Source organism: Enoplosus armatus, chromosome 21, assembly GCF_043641665.1.
Source record: "Enoplosus armatus isolate fEnoArm2 chromosome 21, fEnoArm2.hap1, whole genome shotgun sequence".
Lineage (NCBI taxonomy): Eukaryota > Metazoa > Chordata > Actinopteri > Centrarchiformes > Enoplosidae > Enoplosus > Enoplosus armatus.
This window is the reverse complement of record NC_092200.1, coordinates 6408224-6428992: the sequence shown is the minus strand read 5'-3', so window position 1 is coordinate 6428992 and position 20769 is coordinate 6408224. Positions and strand designations below refer to the sequence as shown.

Genomic DNA, 20769 nt, shown 5'->3' with positions numbered 1-20769 from the left:
CAGTTCCCATTACTTTCTTTTTCTTTTTTTTCTTCTTCTCATTGTTCCTCTGAGAAAAACACACCTACTTCATTATCTTATCTTATCTTATCTTGTAATTTACAAGCCATCTCTCACACTAGATCCAAAAAACCCTTAAAGGTCGCTGGATCAAAAAACAAAGGGGAGAAGTCAGACAAAAAGATCCACATACTGTAGCGATAGCTCCCAAAGTGTCTGGTTTTGTCATGTGAACGCCTGAGAGAAATCTCTGTTATGGAAACGTTGCTGTAAAATTAAATTTATTGGGAGGAATCAGTACAGTGTGAGGATCTTTTGTCTGACTTCAACTTTCCCAGGCGTTGCCATCTTTGGATATGTCGGTTTTATTCGTTTCCAGGAGATTCTGAATCACGACAGTTGCTGCAGATGTGCTACCTTCTGGTGAGCAGTCAGTGTAAGCTCATCTTTTTAAAAACGTTTGCTTGTGACTAAATGTGCTACACCGAGCACAACAGTTCACTTTCCAATAACTTATTGGGATGCGTGACACTTTTATCTAATCATTTCTTTTAGGGCAAATACTTTCATTGGAATCATGAACTGTGTTAAGCGTGCAACTTCCATCTTGACTTTGGAAACATTTGACTCAAGGTCCACTTACTAGCTTTTTCCAGAGCATCAGTATGAGCTGAGAAAGAGATGCATGAGATTCAGGGGAAAAGCCAGTAATTGGACCTTGAGTTGTTGTTTTTTTTGTCAACTTTTTTTAATTTAATTCAGAAGGAAAAATAACACAAACACAGATGTGCAAAAGATCAGCTTTGATTCTCTGAAAAATAAAAGTGAGCATAAGAAGAGAGGAAAAGGTGAAAATGTGAGTGTTTACATTGTAGAGGTCAGCTGCCAGCTTCTCGATGTACTGCTTCAGCTTATCCGCAGTCTTCAAGCCATCTTGGAAGAAACTGGAGAACAAAAGGTACATGTGAATCTCACTGACATTAAACATGCGTTGGAATAAAAATGAGAGACAAGTCGGTCATTTATGGGAATTAATACTTTGCAAATGTCAGGTAACACCTGACTGTGCTCCTTTTGGCCACGATGAAGGTCACAGAGAGAGAGAGAGAGAGAGAGAGGAGAGATTGGTGCAGTTTATGTTTAATGTATAGCTCAGATCATTCTGGCGCCTTCGGCTCTTGGCAAAGAAATGGCAGCTGGCTGTGTCCGCAGCAGATTTGCAGAGGTGCTCAGCACATCCTGAAATCCGTTACAGATCTGTCGGTGGTACACACCTCGATGCAGCACCGCAGCAGCAAATCACCACTAATGACCTCCCTCTCTCCTCCGCCCTGCCCACCACTCTCTTCCTCTTGGAACACATCTCCCCCTTCCTCAGTTCATTACTTTCTATGTCACATTCCTCCTCTGCTTGTTTTCTTTCAATCTATGCATTGAGGATCCCACATATCTCCACCACTCCATCCAGCTCTACACGTCAAGTACTGAATGTATACAGTGTTTATGCTGCAGGTATAAAGATTCACCGCAGTTCATACTATAGTTGTAAATGTATTTAGAATTACTTATTATTTAATGGGAAATTCTGGTATTTGACAACCACTATGACTATTGGTCATGATAATATTTTACTCACCACCTCTGTTGTAGGGATTTAGGAAATGTGGACTCCTGTGGACAAGGACTGGGGGGGGGGGGGTTCAGATGCTTTTAGATGATCAAACATCAGTTGGAGCATCGTGATGCCTTTACAATTTGGATGAAGTTTGCTAAAACAGCTGCAGGAATTTCCTACATTCTGTGCTTATGTTTGGTTGGACTCAAAGGAAAGCGTTTGACATCATTACTTTGGAGCTTTCTGGAAAGCTGTAGGCATCTTGTCCTGATCAATGTCGCTCTTACAAGAGTCCATATTTCCCTGGGTGAGTAAGATGATGTCAAGACAAATATACAAAAACATGAGAATAACACCCAGGCTGACAAATTTCCCTTTAATTACCATCCTTAATTTGTTGAATGAAGTGGTTCAGACGGTACAAATTGTTTTCCTCTTTCAGGCAGTGAGCAGTCACACACTTCCCTCATCTCTCCATCGATTGCTTTTGTGCTTGTAATCCATCACCACTGCAGCTTTTCTATCCATCAAGGGCCAGGTTGAACAGATTAACAAGGGGAAGTATATTGTTTTGTCCCAGTGTTATGACAGGACCTAGCAACGCTGAGAGAAAATTTGTCATTCTGTCACTGGCCGTTGTGAGCTGCGCTTCTGGCACGGAGAGCGCCCACTTATTTACCCACCAAACCCCACAGCTGTCAGAACATATCTGTATGATGACCTGTGCATATTTATGAGCGCTATATATACGTGCACCCTGAAGATCCGTGAATCATACAGGAGATAGAAAATTGACATTGAGGGCTGCAAAGAGGGAGCGAGACACAACCCTTTTTCTGTGGCGTGTTTTGAAATCCATTTCTCAGTGGGTGTGACGCACACAACAGGGGGGATTCACACATTCGGGTTCAGGGGGATTAAGGTGGTACTTACTTGCACTGTGCGTGGTAATACTTAATCAGGTTCTGGAGGAGGTCCACTCCTTTCTTGGTCTTGATCTCATTTACTTTGATCAGGTACTGCAAAGCAAAGAGAGGTGCAGAGTTCAGCCAGGAGTTGAAATTCAGGGTGTGTTATGAAGGATTTTTTGGTCTAATGAGGTGTAATGTGGCAGACTCAGTGAATAAGGGCTTCTGCTTTGCCGCAGACACTTAGAGTACGAATACTTTATGATAATCGCACAAACGCGTTATGAAGGCTTTGATGTACGCCTTGACACTGTGGGAGTGGGGACCAGACTGGTAAACACACTTCTAGTGCAAGAGAATACCATCCCTCTGCCTTGATCTAAATACAGTTTCAAAAGGATGATGAGAAATATTTTACATTAGCATTATAAAACATAGAGAATGGCCTCCAGAGGAAGTGCTTTGTAGACTATGCTCAGTCTGGGCGTCTGAGGAGTCAAAACAAACGAGAAGTCTTCAGACAGCGCTTCCCACCAAACAAACGAATAAAAGATAATCTTAATCTGAGCTAATCCCACAGCATGCCAATCCAGAGAGATTTACAAAGAGTCACGGCTAAAGACCACTTTCAGCGCCACAGCAAAATGTAATCTATTACACAAAAGCACTCTGAAGCGTCTGACGGCAACATACAGTTTCAATTGGCTCCTCACATCACGTGTGTGGATGCACGTATGTTAGCATACGCATGAGCGCATGTGTATGTGCATATATGTGTGTATGCATGCATGTGTTGTCCCCTTTGTCTGCCTGTCAGCGCCTGTTGGATGGGAGATTATCCACATTTTGTCTGAGCCCTGTGTGGGTTCAGTGTTTCCGAGGGCACTGTCGCACGTGCGTGTTCGGGCTCTTTTGTGTGAATGAGCGGCATCGCTCGCACTGCTGCCGTGTCTGAGCAGAGCATAATGCAGCCTGCTGAGCCCTGCCTTTCCACACTCCTTCACTGACAGCGTAGGATAAAAAGGGTGAGAGAGTGAGAGCATCCTGTAATCTGGTGATTGAGTAACATGGAGAGAGAGGGAGAGAGCGTGAGAGCGAGAGAGCGAGAGAGTGCTCGCACACAGAGAGAAATGAGGTTAAGTGGGATGAACAGATTGTACCACTGACTGCACCAAACACAACAGCAGCAGCAACGCTGGTATTTCCAGCCATGATGACTGTTGATTTAGGAACATCTCTGATGTTTGTGATTATTCTGTCTCCTTGGTTTATTGGTAGAGCATCTTATAGACTTGCAACTTAAAAATATGGATAAATCACAAAACAAAATGTCCATTACATAACACAAAACTAGGTCAGATTAAACAAATGCTTCACATAGAAAGTAGATATGCAATGTGCAATAGATAAAAGGGATAAAATTCTCTATAACAGTATTTGTAATTTTTACATTGCAATACCAATACTGAGACTATTTCTCGCCTAGACACTGAACTTCACGTCATTTATGTATAAAAACAAGTCAGCTGTGCTTTCATAATAGAGCCCTTCAATGCTTTTTTAGGCAAATTCTTAAAACCAGTCGACTAACTATTATTTACAGGGAGGCTTTTGAAATTTAAAATCAAATCTGTTCTTGAAGCAGCCAATAAAAGAGGAATGTGGGAGCTACAACTTGTTCGTTGGCATCCTGCATCAACTGGAGGCGGGCTACAAAGATGAATGTTGAGAAAACTGATGAGAAGATCTTCTGAAATCATTAAAAGATAAAACTGTTTGAGGTTCAGGTTCAAAGTAAAAAAAAAAAGGAAATTTGCTTGCTTAAATGATTTGACTTGTTTCCAATAAAGAAACTGAGCCAACTTTTAATGAAACTATACCAGGAGGGTTTTCAAACTGTGAGAGGGGGCGTGGGGGGAGAGACGTGAGGCAAATATACTGTGTGAGGTGTTCTCAAAACAACAGGAAGTTAGTTATTGTAGTTTGAACATACGATACATATTCTTAGATTCAGTGAAACTTACATTTTCCGAGAATATAATTAACTCCAATGTCCATCGCAAACAAACAACAAAAAAAGCTCCTAATAACTGAATGCTAAAAAGGTTTTCTTTAGTATTAAAGTGGTCCAGGTACACTGCAAACAGAAACTGCTAAGAGCTCATTCGGCATACTTTTAATGGTGCCAATGTGTCAAAATGTACACAAATATAGCTTAAAAAAACAGGGCTCAAGTTGTAGACCACAGATTAACTTACTGAATCCATAGCAACATTATACTTCCTGTTTACAACCTCCAAAACTTTGGCTACCAAACAGAAGTAACCCAATTAAAGTGGTTTGAACACAGCAACCAAGCAACTTAGAAATTGGCATCAGCATCCTGAGAGCAATCACTAGGAGGGCTGAAAATTATTTTTCGGGGGCTTTATGTTGGATGTCAGCAGATTCACACTCTGACGATTGACGGTGAATGCAGTTTTAAGCCACATTGGTGATGTGGCTCTATGGATGTTAATGTCTCTGTTTCATGACCAAATTACCTGCAAAACTAGTAACATTCCCATCAGCCTCAGCTGTACTTTGTGTTTGGTGCTAATAATTAAATGTTAGCATGCTAACACACTAAACTACAATGGGGAAAATGGTAAACATTATACATGCTAAACATCAGCGTGTTAGCATTGTCATTGTGAGGTTGTTAGCATGCTGGCGTTTAGCTCAAAGCACCACTGTTCCCGAGTACAGTCTCACAGAGCTGCTAGCATGGCTGTTATCTGTTGTATTCTTATCTGTTCCCCTTGTTTCATGTTTAGCACTTTCTGTGCTTATATCTGAATAAACCCGACTTAATTAAGCCACAGCAGAGTAAGAAGTCTGAACACAGGGGGCAAATGTGGGCAAGGAAACACCTCTGAGTCACTGTGAGAAGAGGGCAGATCAGCATGGCAGGGCACAAAAGGACTGCAGTGAGTTTCGTAGTGAATAATTCACACAATCATCAGCAGTGCAACAGCCATTGGTCCATTATGTAATTTGAGTAAAAAATCCTAACAGGATAAAACAGTGAACAAGGCGTAGGCGTCCACCACCCACCACTAGAGAGGTTTTTGGCAAAGCACAGTGAGCTCTAACAGTTTGTTCTGATTCTCTTGGGCACATAAAGAGCTCACATTTATTTTACACTTAATTCAAGCTGTCAGATTTCTTTAAGTACAGTCTTTGAGCATTAATACCAAAGAGACTTCCAACTGTGTCACAACATGCTTGAAAGAAAACAAGTTTACAGAACCAGAGGAACATCTGAAAACGCTTAAATTAAACAGTTTGATTGTTTAGTACGAGTGATTAGATGCTCAAATATCTCACTTGTTTGGTGTTATATTTTCTAAATCTGATCCACTGACATACAGTCACTGTAACTACTTTCAGTCTAGTGTTGAAGCAGACAGCCAGAGCCAGAGGTGCAATACATACCTTGTTCATGAATTAATGTAGGTACAGCTGCGGCTGCTGTAATCCCTACATGTGGAGCTGCACGAGTGTTAAAGCTATTCTATAAATTATTCAAATCATCTGAGAGAAAAAGTCAACTCAAGCTTAAAATCAGTTTTAAATACAGCTGGTAAAGAAGCCTTTGCATACTGTGGGACTTTAATAAGTGGGTGTTCAGACCAAAAATAGCACTGCGTAGGTGGGGGTGTGTTGCTACAGGTTCCAAAAGAAGATGGAATAAGATCCAGGAGGGCCAGTTTGGGTGATACACCCTTGAGTTTGAAGGCTTAGCAGGCGTTAAAACACTACACCAGTGGTTTATAATATGAAACAACAGCATTTCACAAATCTGGAATTGAAATTTTTTATCACAATCTACCTGGCGTGCCCTGGTGGCCATAAGACCATAACTTGCAATGTCTCCAGTTCAATTCTAGGTGGGGACCTTTGATGCCCCTCATTTCTTGTCATCTCTCTACTGTTGACTACCAAATAACGGCAAAAACACTGTACACTGTATTGCTGCAAAAGTTGAGCACGGTTCAACTGTTTTGCTCATTGAAATGAATGAGGAGGCTGTGTAGTTTGATACAGTACAAATGTTGTCTGACCACAACCTGACACAGCATTAATGTGAAGGTAATTTAAAAAATCTCAACTGATTTACAATGAGACAGCAGCATAAAAGATTCATACACGGACGATTGGACAGCACACACTTCTGTGTTTTGGGGATTTAACCTGTGACCAGCCTGGCTAACTGAGAAGCCAACCAAAAATGTCCTGTAGCTTCATTTTACAACGTACCTCACACATCTGGAGCTGGAAGAGACGCCGCTCCTTCTCCATCTCCTCTGCGATTTCGGCCCCAGTGATCTCTGTGCGGATCATCCCGTGTTGCTTGGCGTGCTCTCGCTTCTCTTTCTCGATCTTTGTACTGACACAGAGGAGAAGACGATGACTGAATGGATGCACTTCTCTTTTTGACCATGTCTGTTTTTACATTACGAAAGTAGGTTTCTGTTCTACAATGTTTGCACTATCTTCTACAACACTCCTGGAGGGTCCAAACAATATTGCTGCACATTATCAACAGTGCTTGATCCATTATTCAGTGCTCTTAATGAGTTAGATGATGCAAACATACGGTATTACAATAGCACACTTTAATCATCAACTTACAACTTGGCCTCGTAGTCTTTCCATGCTTTGTCAAAGGGCTTCTTTATGTCCTGCAGAAACACAGGGGGACAAGCATCAGAAAACTACAAAGAGGTCACCGCGGGGACGGAGGTATTTGTAGAGTTGGATCGCTACCAGATTTCCAGCAAATGCCTCGCTCCACTCACGATTTATGCCCTGTATGACTAGCAAGCGACCATGCCCCTCCTAGTACCCCCAAACATCAAGGGTTCATGACCCAGTTACTCGCCACTCGCCTCAAGCACTACACAAAAGGCAGTGTTTACTTCTGCAAGATTTACAGTGTGATCTTTTGAACAGAGAGCTCTCCCTCCCGTCTCTCCGGCCTCTTCTCGCTTACACTCAGCATGCACTGAAGTTGAGAGATTAATAGAGAGATGTGCTGACGAGGCATCTATTTTCTGCCATGGAGGAGGGGGAGGGGTGAGAGTCAAGAGTCAAAAGAGAGAAAAAAATGTCAGGAAGAGAAACAGTTTTACAGTAAATCTTACCCCTTTCACGCCTTTCAAATCGCCTTTCAACAGCGAGTCCAGGGTGAAGATCACATTGTGGCTGAGGCTCTGGAGCTGGAAGAGGAGGAGGAAGAACACAGGGAGTTATAATGTCATGCTGTCATGTCATGAGAAAACATAGCTAACACACTGTAACATAGTGCAGAGGCAGATTTCTACAGGTTAAGACTGAGGATATTCTTTAATTTTCTTATTGTCAACAAATCCCATGAAAAGACAAAAACCAATGAACTGATCTTAAAAAAAACATATTGTATGTGTAGCTGAAGCTTGATATAACTAAGCTTATTAAATATTAAAAACACATCAATGATCCTCATCTTTGCACTGGATGACATGTTCCTGCAGTTTGGTGCTGAGCAGGTAGCGTACACTGGCTTTTAATAGAGCTTTTCCACTGAAAACAGCTGCTGCAGCTGGAAACAATGCTGATGAGAGTGGGTCATTAAAACCAAAACAATGAGCTGAAAGACGTTAAAACACTCCATATAGGAGAGAGGAACTGCAGAGTCAGGTGATGATTCTCTGTGGGTTTGCCACTACAAGTGACCCCTCCACATTTCATTCATTTGATCCATTGTTAATAAAAAAATACTAACTAGTGCAGCTTTAAAGAATTCAGTGTGAATGAGTAGACTTGGGTCTGAGTAGCGCAGACAAGGGATAGAAGTTGTTCAGTACTGAAAGAAGAACTAACACATTGTTGGTTTTGGTCTTTTTATGGGATTTGTTGACAGTGAGAATCAATAGTAAAATATAGAATAACGCATAACACATCCTTTAACCTGCAGTGCAACGCATCAACACATTCATGGCGCTGCTGACTGCAATATAACAGCAAAAAGTGCTGCCAAAAACAGCGCAATTGCAAGTTAGTCTATTGAAGAATTAGCCAAAGCTTGACGATGCCAACAGCTCTGGTCGCCACAGTTATGCTCAGCAGCTCTAACCATTAGGATCAGCAAGGTCATTTACAACAGTACTAAGCATTTAAGATCCTGTTGTTGTTAGCCAAGTCAACACAGACACACAGCAGCGGTAAAGGAAGTAAACAACGCTTAATGGGCGCTAATGTGCTTCTTAAGTGCCTGTCTTGCATGTGGCCAACGTCAGAATCAATCTTCTACTGGCCAGCTGCCGGTGTGCTCTAACAGCCCATCCTGGAAACTGTCACTGTCTCTTTTGCTTTCTCTTAGTATACAATTCTCAAAAAGGAAAATAAACAGAGAGAGAGATGCAGAAAAGCTGGCAACAACTTGGTCAAACGTGTCTATAAAACCCTTACATTTAAGCCGATAACGCATGTAGGACATCCAGGACAAGCACCATTTATCAATTCTCATTTGTAGTGCACGCACATACCAGCAGCCCTCGGGGCGCTGTTATTGAAGTCTAAAAAACTCACTCAATAAAATACTCAAAATGGAAAAGACAAGAGTCAAGAGAGAGAAAAAAAGGGGAGACGAAGAGATGAATGAGTGGAGATAATTTCACTTTCCTGCAATATGCAGGTAGCGCCGACAGGTGGGTGATTTAAGAAGGTTCCCGAATGGACACACACACACACACACACAGTTGTTCCTGGTGCTGCCAAGTGTATTTATGGAGTCTAATCTCGCTGTCAGCCACACAGGAAGAGAGCGGGGACTGGCTCTTCTTCCAACAACAATCACTCACAGAGGATTCAAACAGGACACATTATTCAACAGAAACATCAGGGGAAATCCACGGCAGACAGATAAGAACCTCGACTGGGAAAAAAAAAACACAAGGCTTGGAGGTAGATATAGCCGCAGTCAGCTATACTGTCCGACTGCGATGACAGTTCGGACTGTGTAGGCGACTTTTACACAGTTTTGTAAGAGGAGAAATGGATGAACATGATTTATTCAGCTGGAACCTGTAGGCACATACACCTCTATTATTATATTTGTGAGGACTTTTGCTGACTACATTCATCAATAACCCCTTCACCTTCTCTACAGCATGCCTAACCTCAACCCTTAACCTAATGTAATCCTAATCTTAACCTTAAACCTAAATCCTAAACCACTTATAGAAGGGAAGACAGGAAAAAATAAACTCACTTGGGGGAATTTTCCTCTTTCTATCCACGTGAAGGCAGGAGCACAAACCATTCATTTTAATGGCATTATGAGTGTTGACATGTTGGACTCACCAGGTTCTTCAGTAGGGCAGACAGCTCCTTGGTGAGGGAGGAGAACTTGACGAAGGCCGTTCCCAGGTCTGGGTTGTCCCGGCTGATGAAGTTGCTGCCAAATTTGTCCAGAGCCTGAGCATAGTTCTCTTCATTCTGGACATGGTCTGTGTTGGAAACAGAGAGGAGAGGCCAACCACTGGTCAGTTTATCTGCCCTGAACTCTTGCCGATTATCAGCGTGATTAGCATGTGTAGAGGACTGGAAGTGGCCTGCAGTCAGTGTCTTTAAACTGTCCATTGTGGGTCTGGTGATGTTACAGGAGTGCTAAAACTCTTTTAAACACCTGAGACTCCCCACAAGTCAGTCAAGACTGAAGAAGCTTTTCCAAGGAATCTACAATTGCCACGTACATATTTTTAGTTTACTGGTGAAGTTGTCTCTATGCAGGTCACACAGCTTTATAACTCTGAAAAGAAGGTCCAAAATGTTGGCCTACCAATGCTATAAGATATCTTTGACAACAAGAATATAAGTTAAAGAAAAGTGAAGAAAAGGCGCTGAGGATAAAGAAAACACTTCAGTAATGCACCATTCTTTGTTCTCAACAGCACCAGAGGCAAACACCTGGAACCAACACTTTTGTAAATCTTCTAAGATTTACAAGTGACGTTCATAATAACACAGATGTGGCAGAAATAGTCAACAGATTCTGCAATGGAAAGTTCCTTCATCAGTGCAGCAACACAAGTGATACAATAACACATGTGACCTTAACCCGTGAGTTTTGATCAATGCTATTCCAGAGAGACTTTTGTTTTATACATTTCGACTGCAGTAAGTAATATTTATATACAGCAACTGTCGGCATAACAAGATGTGTGGTTCATCAGGTCTGTGAAACTCTGCGGGAGCCGTCAGTCAAACAGCAGCATCCATCTGTCCTTGTCATTAAGTGAGAGATGTAGAGGAGCTGGATGGGGAGTGATGTTTACACTGTTGCCAAATCTGAGAGGGATGTCAGGTAAGAGAAGCACCCTATAGAGCTCATTCCTGCAGCGGCCATTTTGAACTTTTGTCCTACAAAAACTCAAAGACAGTTCAAACAGGGCTGTAGTTACCACTGAGGACAAGAGTATTTTTTTTGTATATTTACTCTTTGTATTTTCTGTCTGGTCATGTATTTTTTCTGGGAATTTGGGGTTTTTAGCAACCGCAGGGGAATTCAAAAACTACACATGGTGGGTATTTAAAAAGTATAACATATATCAGTATTCACTATTTATGTACTCAAATTGTTATTCTTGGAATCAAGTCCCATTTTTGATACCATATATGGTTGGTATATTTTCTGCAACAGCCATGTATGACTATTATCTCTCAATATAGTAGTTTTTATTAGTAGTGGCAGGGTCCGCCATTCCCGCACTGGATTCAAAGTCCTTCCTATGCACAAGGCATTTACAGGAAATGATGTAGCATGTAATACAGTGTTATTGTTTGTAATTTTATCTCATCGATATCAGCCTCACTGTTAACTGTTCGTTCTCTTTACACCACATCAGAGCTGTACGAAGTTACAGCTAATGAAAATCCAACATTTTCTACTGCTGCCGCTGCTTCAAATTATAAGCCCTAACTTGAAAAACATGGGCTGGCTTTTATTGTGAAGAAGCCACAGGAAACATAATGTAGTTTTTGTTTGGCTGCACTGTAAACAGACACACCAGTTGCTCTTTTGTTGTATTTTTTAACAAAGTAGCTGCTTGAAGAGTGTTTCCTGTAGTATTAAACTGCACTTGCTGTTACCCCTAGTAACCACAGGTGGTGCCAAATCAACCAGGGCTGAAATCTTAAGGATTACAACTTATCTGAAGGAGTGTGTGTGTGTTGGAGGGACTAATGACCTCTGTGTTTCTGAAATCCTGGCTACAGCCCTGAGTCTAACTACTCATTACATTTACAAGATGCACAAACATCCCATTCTTATTTCTATCTTTAGATCACATCCAGTATTTTCCTCATTATAACTAGATCTAACCAAAGTAACTTATTATTGCTTATTAGACACTTGACTTGAGAGTTGTTCCAGTTGTTCTGAGACTCTCTCATCTAAAGAGTCACAATGAGAATAAGGTAAACTGTCTTTTCTGTGGAGCACAAACAAACTTTTTTTGTGGGCCAAACATCTGAAACTGTCAATTTACAGGGAGGAGGCTGGAGCCTGCTCTCGAAAGTATTCAGTGGAAAATTACTGAGGATCCATGTCACAGCAACGAGCAAAATAAACTCAGGTGTTGGTTTCTGGGACAGCCTGAATACACACAAAACACCATCTGTCCTTCAAAAGGCAATGTTCTAGACAGAAAAAAAAGCAACCCTCATTTTCATTAAAGATATTTAAGAAATCCTGGGCTTTCCTCTGGGGATTCTTATTTTTGGAAAGAGCTGTGAACACGTACCCAACCGTCAGCTAAAGCACATTCAGGCATGATAAATTTAGAAACAGACAGTCTCACCTTGTCCTGAACTGTAGATGGCCTTCACTGATTTCTTCACCTTCTGCAGGGAGGTTCGGTCCTGGTCCAACGCCTGAGAAAAGAGGAGGAGTGGATGCTGTTAAAGTGGTTTCATCCTTTAAGAACACACTGGAAACATTCAAAAGACAGAAAAGATAATTGTTTCATAAAAGTTTTTGTGTTTTAATGCTACAGCAAACTTGAGGAATTCAGGGCATAAGAACAAAAATATTTGCTCAATAGTTCAAAGCATGCACACTCCATAAAGCTAATGTAGGCAGAGTGCTCACAATACAGTGCTTGACCTGAATGTGGCATAAATCATTATTTCAACACTGCTGACTGCTGGAGCAAAGCCTTTGTGCTCTGTAATAGGCTAAATAAATAGGCACCATATCCAATTTTATCACATTAAGGCTATTTATTACGATAATTATTCACAATGAAACATTTAAATGCTAGAAAAATAAACACTGCCACTGAAGTATTGTTACTGTGAGTTATCTGTCTCACTTCCTTGTAATTTCAGAGATTAATGTTTACAGTTCAGCATCCAAAGCACCAGGAAGTTGAAATAATGACCAATAGAAAAAACACTTCACAGGCACTATAGATCATGGCCCTGGTGGTTACTCATTTAACAATAATGCATATCTATATTTAGAGAAAATCCTGCAAAGCTTTACTCATCTCGCACCCCCCAAAAACAGCTTTACACAAGGAACATTCATCATCATCAACATCATCCACATATAATAAAAACTCCTTATTGCTCAGCTCACTCGCTGCCAGAGAGAATATCAACTACATCTGAAGTGACGCCTTATTCAAACACATCTTGCATGCTGCATGGTTGATTTGTGGCCTGATTAAACCTAAACACAAGTACATTTCATTCAAGGGAGACATGACACATTTGAAATTACCTTTTAACTCAATTTTATCAGATTTCCTAGCCTTGTCTTTTCTTTATCAACCTGTCTTGTAATAATCTTTCCATCAAATAACTTTTCGTTTGACGTTTTCTTCTCAATATCATATCTTCTTTAACTCTCTCTTGATGGCACACTGTGCATGTTTTTCAAATTTATAGCCTTGCCTTTGTCATTTTTTTGTGCGGTGTTATTTTAATTTGTTCTATTTTTCTGTTTTTATTTCTTTTTCTTTTTTAAACCTTGCAATTCTCAATTAATATATATTCCTGATTATAATATTATATGGGAATAACAATCAAAGAATTTGCCATCAGTAGACATAAACCTTCTCTGAACAGTGATTTAAAAGTGCAACAGTGTCTCTTTCCTTTCTTGGAGTGACTCTACACCTATATATGAATATCATGAATGCATTACATTGTTGGTGACAAAATGAACAGTAACAGAGATCGCAGATTGTGGCTGATACCTTCAGTCACTTGATTACATGTTTGCTGATTATATAAACCCCATTTACACCCAAAGAGTGTGATTTATGTACCACATTTACCACTGTTATCAGATCATCTGGTGAACTGCCATTTGTTGGGTTTTCAGTCATCCAAAAAGTAATTGATTAAAAATGTCTATTCTAAGGACATTCTGGTGCTAAAGCTGCAGTAGGAATATTATATTTATAAACCATTTTACAAAATCCTTCAGCTATAAACCAAATAAGAGCCATTTTAGCCTATAACACTTACTGGAAATGATCCTGGAGGGGACGAAGAATTAAACTGTATCACAGTGGCCCCAATCATCCAATTAAGACAGCGAACACTGATCAATGGGATTATTACTCGCACGCTGGTATTAATACAAAACCCCATTCAATAGGACCACCATCGCTATCTGACCAAAATATATGATTAATCTAGTGATAAGACCCTAGAGTATTGCAACACAGCACCTTCTCTGTAATAAAGTTTCTATCAGTTATTTACCAATCATTTCGCCGATTACTATCTGTAATCACAGTGTGATGAAATTAAAGGAAGATGTTTATTTGTTGGGAGAAAATGGGAGTTTCACATGTGGAAAATGCAATTAAAGCAATACCGAGATCAAGCATTTATTCCTGCCGTGAGCTAAACAACCTGCAGACTTTTCTCAGCGCACACCAGAGCAACGATATGAAAATCACTCAAGTCATACTGAACGCCATCTCTCTGTGTGACATCTATTATAATATAATTTACTACAGGTAAAGTGTAAAAAGTGTACACAGCAACCAAAACACACGAATTACCTGCTTTGACTATATGATTTAAAAATTTCTTTCAAATTAAATAATTTCTTCTGACGGTACAATCATTTCACATCCAGTCCATCTTAACCAGAGGGACTGGAACCACAAATCTGCCATGTTTGCTCGTAATAGATGATAAACACCAGAAAAACACCATTACACCAAGGTCAGCTGGTTAAGAGCAGAGGCACATACACACAAGAGTGGTCTAATTAAATTTCACAACATAATTAAGCCGTCCTTGGCCTCCCCTGGACAGTTTTACATGGCTCTTCCCCAATTATGGCAGCAGAAGTTTGCCGCCGCAGGGCCCTTTCAGCCGGGGCCGAGCCCTTTGATCCCCCTGCACATGGGAACAGATTCTGCTGCCCAGTAGCTCCCCACACTGCCTCATTATCTAGCCCTGTCTGTTTGACTAAACAGTGATCCAAACAGGCTTGTACCAATATTAAAATGTTATAGTTTCATTATCTCAATATTGTCTCTGTATATGATATTATCTTGATAATGACTATAATGAAAACCCTCAAACAGTATGAAAACTAAATTTAAGAGATGAAAAGGCTCAGTGTTGTCCTCAGAAGCCATTATATCATTACTCCCGTCAGTACTGGCTGGCCACACGCTTTCCTTATGACAGGAGTCTAGTGCCTAGCGGTGCTGGGGTAGCTACTTTAAGGCTGTCACCTTTCAACTAACATTGCTGTTAGCTGAACAAGTGTTAGCTACTGCTAATAGCCACCAGGCCAGGTAGCACAAGCGCTACCCACCGTACTAGCTCGGTCTATGTAGCGCACCGTAGCTGCCCCACCTCAACACCACTCTCATATCTGTCCATTACATATAAGGCTGAGGCCAGTAGTAGCCGGTTAGCTTAGCTTACCACGAAAACTGGAAACAGCTGGGGGAGTTTTCAGGGCCACATGCTTGAAGTAAGTATAATATGATGGATTTGTCTTTGGTTACTAAACTGATCTTTCAAAAATGTAGTGCTGGAACGATAAGTCAATTAATTAGTTAGTTGATCAACAGAAAATGAATCAGCAACAACTGCGTCAGTCATTTTTCAGACAAAAATGCCAACTATTCTCTGCTTCCAGATTCTGCAATGTGACAATTTGCTGCTTTTCTGTGTTTTTTATTATTGTAAAGTGAATATCTTTGTGTTTTGGATGACACATAACATTTGAAGACGTCACCATGGACAACTGTGGCAGGCATTTTTCATTACTTTATGTATGTTAAATAATCGTTAATAGTTGAAACCTTACAGAAATGAATTCAGAAATATAGCTGATATTGTTCTACAAGCTGAAAGGGAATTATTCATTTTCTTATGACAGTGACTACAAGCAGAATCCATCTAAACAGTTAGACACGCTATGTTATACAGCAGAAGTCACGGATTAGATCCCCAGAACAGCCAACACATTTACCAACAGGCTTTGTTTGCAAACGCTGCCTTTGTCGCTCAGTTTGAGTCAATGTAAATCTGATTATTCAGAGGTTGTAGTTCTGCGTGCTGATTAGGATGAAGAGCACGAAACAGGCAGACTGACTTTTGTGGTGCTCATATTGAGAGCAGCTGGCACCGCCACCCAAGGGTCACCAATAATCCACCCTGTCTGTGCACGTAATTAAATATTCAGCTGTAACACGAACAAGCTTTAACAGATTCACTTTCTTAGCTCTTTCTTTTTATTTAGATCTGACTTAGAAAATGCTTTATAATGTTTGTTTTAGATACATTCATTCAAAATCCCAACAACATATTAGAGAGGATAAACAATAAATATGTACACATTGGCCAGCAGTATTTCAGTGGTAAATGTGACTAATGTAACTTGGAGACATGGTTTGTTAAAGCTGTTAATTCTCAGCTTTTTTTAGGGGGGAAAGAATCAATGAAATAGCACTGTCTTGGCACACAGTCTTTGCAAACCCTTGGCAACAGGCAAGAATGCATCCAAACTCTGCTCTCCAAAAGGCCGACAACTATTGAATATAGTCAAAGGATTGTTTTTATCTGCCAGCAACCAATGGCAAGCTCCCACTCAACCCAGGGGGATTAGCAAGTGTGACAATGCCAAAACATCTGCGGTCGCTCGTTTCTCCACCCAAACAGCAAGCGATGCATATGGACAATTTATTTAGTGCTGCTGGGAAAAAGAAGCAAAGAATAAAGTACATTTCATAGCCGTGCGTTACTCAACTGAGAAATATCTATCTTGAAGAACCATTTGTGCTGTGAAAGTCAACACGTCTGTGCCAGAATACCTTGTGGAAGTCTGTCAGAGACGGAGTCAAAGAGGTCAAGGGCCGACTTACGGGAGGTGGAGGTCGGTTTGCCATGCATGGTGCCTCAGCAAGAACAGATTTAGTAAACAGCGTGAGCACCAAGGTCAGAAATGAATATCCTTGAATGTTCAGAAAATGTCTAATGTTACAAATGAGGGGGCTGAAAAAGCATTTCTAGCGTTTGATCCCGTTCAAACGTATTTTTTCTTGAGATAAATATTAAATAAATAAATAAATATTAAATGTTTGGCAGTGTTTGTTGGTAATGAAAATGTATTCAGAGGCAGCTTATTAATGATGCTTTTGCCTCCTGAAAATGGCTGGTACATCTGCTAGTGCATTAGCCACCTTTAATAACAAAAGATATATAGGTATTTGTATCAATACTGGTGATTCTGGCCTTTTTATTACTTGGTATCAAAACAAGATTTTGTAGTATTGCCAACCTCTAGTTTACTGTAGGACCCGAGGTTTCTTTCTGCTGCATTCTGAGTGAGAAATTGAAGCAGGTTTTGATCAATTGTGGTTCAGCAGCTTGAAGAGCAGCTGGCAGCCACACAAACCACTTCATCAACAACAAATACCATGAAAAAAACTCAAAGGGTGGAAGGTGGACTGATAGGGGGAAAAAGCTCCATGCTTTTCTGTAAAACCTGACACCAGTTTGTAGTGAAAATTGTTAGTTGCAGGCCTACTTTATTTTTTTATTACAGTTAAAACAAAAATAACCCCAAAAAGGACCAAAGGCCCTTAAAGTGTGACCCATGGGGTCAATGGGGGCTGACTTCCTGGTTCCCAGACAACCACACAAACACACACAGTCATGCCCAGGAGGTCAAATCCTCGGGGGGAATTGGCGGTTGAAGTGACTGGGCATGACTGACTGGAGGCTGTCTCAGCTTCACGCTTCCTGCCCCGAGGCCTTATCCTCCCTCAGCAGCCCTGCCGTTTCCCCCCGCAGCCGTTCTTTGACAGGAAGCAGGAAGCGGCCAGGCTTGTCAGTGTCCTGTCCTGTGTCGGCAGCACTCCGTCTAATGACACCAACTGCTCTCCGCTGACAGCTGCGGAATAAAAACAACACGCTTTCTGGCCGTCTGGGAAGTGTTTTTTCTTGAGTCGCTGATCCGCTCATGAGATTCAGTCACTTTCATGGCACGTTAGTCGTCTTTCCCATTTCCTCCCTCAACTCATCCTTCCCAGCTCCTTGAACCTTGTCTTCTCCTCAACCTTGGCATTTGGCATCATACCGGCGGACGGCTGCGCGGTTACCGGGGAGATGTGAGCTGGCCGTCTCGCGCGACGGCTCAACATTCTTCACCGCGGAGATTGTGGGAAGCTGCTCTGACTAACTGGCCAGCTCTCTGTTTTGTCAGCAGCACACTGGCACTCAGCTGTGCCACTGTGGCAGATTTTACTCTTCACCCGGCAGAGATTGGGACACCCGAGTTCTCAGAATAGCTAATATGCTAATTATTTCCTAGAAGAAGAAAACAGGAAAGGGCATAATTATAAAAGGACTTCCCCAGAGCCAGGAGGCGGGGCTAAACAACATCTGCAGTGGCATTTTTAGAGAGAAAGTGACTGACCAGATCATCATTTGTTTATTCTCCACACCAACCTTATGTTTTATTTCTGCTTCCTTTTTCACAATTGCATTTTCAGGTCCTTCTGGCTCACAATTACACAACAGCGACTATAAATACAATACTGTATACATACTGTATGTATATTACGGCAATAAAGCTAGTAAATGAAGAAGTCATAGAGGAGATCAGTCCGCCTGTCAAGTCATTTTGTCTGTCTGTCTGTTGAGTCTATGTGGCATGACTCAAGCAGGAAGGGTGGGGAGCCGTTTTCATTGGCAGGAAACAAATGCACATCCCTTTCTCCGGGCCTGCAGCCGGAGAGGCCTTCAGCTCTCCAAGTGGAATGGGAAAAATGAGAGCATGTAACATTTCCAAAAGCAGCTGAGGTCAAATGGCCTATTTCTCTCTCTCTCTCACACACACACACACACACACACACACACACACACACACACACACGGTGCTGAAAGAGAGTGAAAGACTGCCAGTGGTTTTGGTTTTGGTTGAGAGGTGTATCAGGACGACCACATGACCGATGTAGTGCATCAGAAATTGCAGATAAAACTGACAAGGATCCAGTGAGACTACATCTTTTTTAAGGTTTTGAAGTGAATGAGGATCCCAAACATCAATCAACATGAAACTGTCCTTTTCTGAACGAAAATGGCAAAGCAATTCTAAAAAGGTCCAAACCACTACATATTTGGCCCCTCAACCCCTTAACTACATATCCTGCATACATACACATGGCTGATGAGCATTCTCGACAGCATCCTTTATGTCTATAGATACATTTCCTACCTTTAGTCTGAAAATTCACTTGATTTAACAGTATGTCCAAACATAATTTTACCTTGAAAATTATGATAGCATATTTTAGTGTGTGCTCAGCCTTGTTTGTTTTCCAGATTGCATTGTCTTTTTGCAGCCAACTCTCAATTCCCCTTTGTGGCAACCTCCCATTTGAACTTAAAAGTCCCACAAGGAAGTCAAAACCACAACAATATTTCAACAATCACTGATCTCAACTGGGTCGCCATGTGATAATAATATAACTTGGACAAAGAATAAAGTGGACTAAAACATTTACTGTGATGATATACCAATCTCAAGAAAGTAACGAAACCAATAGCGGCTAAAACCTTTGGGATATGGGTCAATGATATGAAGTATGAACAATATGTTGTTTAGCATGCTACCACCCTTCTTCACTGGCAGTTTATGTTGTTTATCTGCTATAATGAGGAAGCATACTTGTATCTATTAAACTAATCTTGACCTGCTGATGTTATTGGCCACTAAGAGAAGTCAATACAAGTCAGAGATTATGTATTACTGCTATTAGCACTGCTCAGAGATAGGGAAAAGAGCCGCTCAGCTGTGTGCTTTCTGTGGTGGGTTTGGAGGCCACACGGTGGATAAAGCCAACTTGCTGAGCTGCACTTTGCTGCAGATCTCCAAAGAGTAAGAGCAGTAAGTGACACGCATGCGCGTCGGCCAGCGAAAAGTCAAGCCATGCGAGCAGCAGTGTTACATTCACACATCATTTGGCGGCTTCCCTCTGCGATGCTCGCTCTCACTCAGCCCACCACTTGTTTCGAGCAATGTGACTGTTTCCACAATCACACCCACACACTGCTGCATTAGACTCACCTAACATCAAGCAGGCAGAATACCTTTATCTGTATTGTGTTTACCAGTCAGGAAGTCATTATTCATGTGAAGCAGCTGTTAGATTATTCAGAGGCGCTGCTATTAACAGCCGTCAACAGGAGAATAGTGGGAGGAATTTGCAGCTGATGGTTAAAAAATGACAGCTAGCATCCTCTTTCTACAGCTTCAGTGAGAAAACAAACAGCAGAGCAAAATCCGTTTGTTTCCTGACAAATATGGACCTCAAACCTGACAAAATCACTTTCTATTCAGGGCAGCAACATACTACAACAAATTGTTCTATTGATTATGGTTTTGATTAATCATTTACTCCTTGAAATGCCGATTAACAACAAACAGGGCTGCAACTAACAATTATTTGAATTATCATTATTAAATGATCATTCATTAATAAATAAAATGACAGAAAAATGTCCAAAGTGCTGTCTTCAACTCACTTGTTTTGTCCTATCAACTGTCCAAAACCCAAAGATATTCAGTTTACTGTGACATGAGAAAAAAAGTGCATCAAATTCTCACAATTGAATAGCATGAACTTAGGAATATATATATATATATATATATATATATATATATAT

General features: G+C 41.0%; 1 protein-coding gene across 2 annotated transcripts in view; it reads right to left on the bottom strand.

Annotated features, from left to right (window-relative positions):
• The window catches only part of asap1b (ArfGAP with SH3 domain, ankyrin repeat and PH domain 1b), a 49856-nt gene that overhangs the window by 19446 nt on the left and 9641 nt on the right, over positions 1-20769 (bottom strand). For both annotated transcript variants that reach the window (XM_070927749.1, XM_070927750.1), the window contains exons 2-8: positions 12411-12483; positions 9913-10058; positions 7713-7787; positions 7201-7250; positions 6826-6955; positions 2549-2634; positions 869-944 (exon numbers count right to left, since the gene is read on the bottom strand). In XM_070927749.1, coding sequence (XP_070783850.1) covers positions 869-944; positions 2549-2634; positions 6826-6955; positions 7201-7250; positions 7713-7787; positions 9913-10058; positions 12411-12483 — 636 coding nt within the window. The remainder of the gene's footprint in view (positions 1-868; positions 945-2548; positions 2635-6825; positions 6956-7200; positions 7251-7712; positions 7788-9912; positions 10059-12410; positions 12484-20769) is intronic.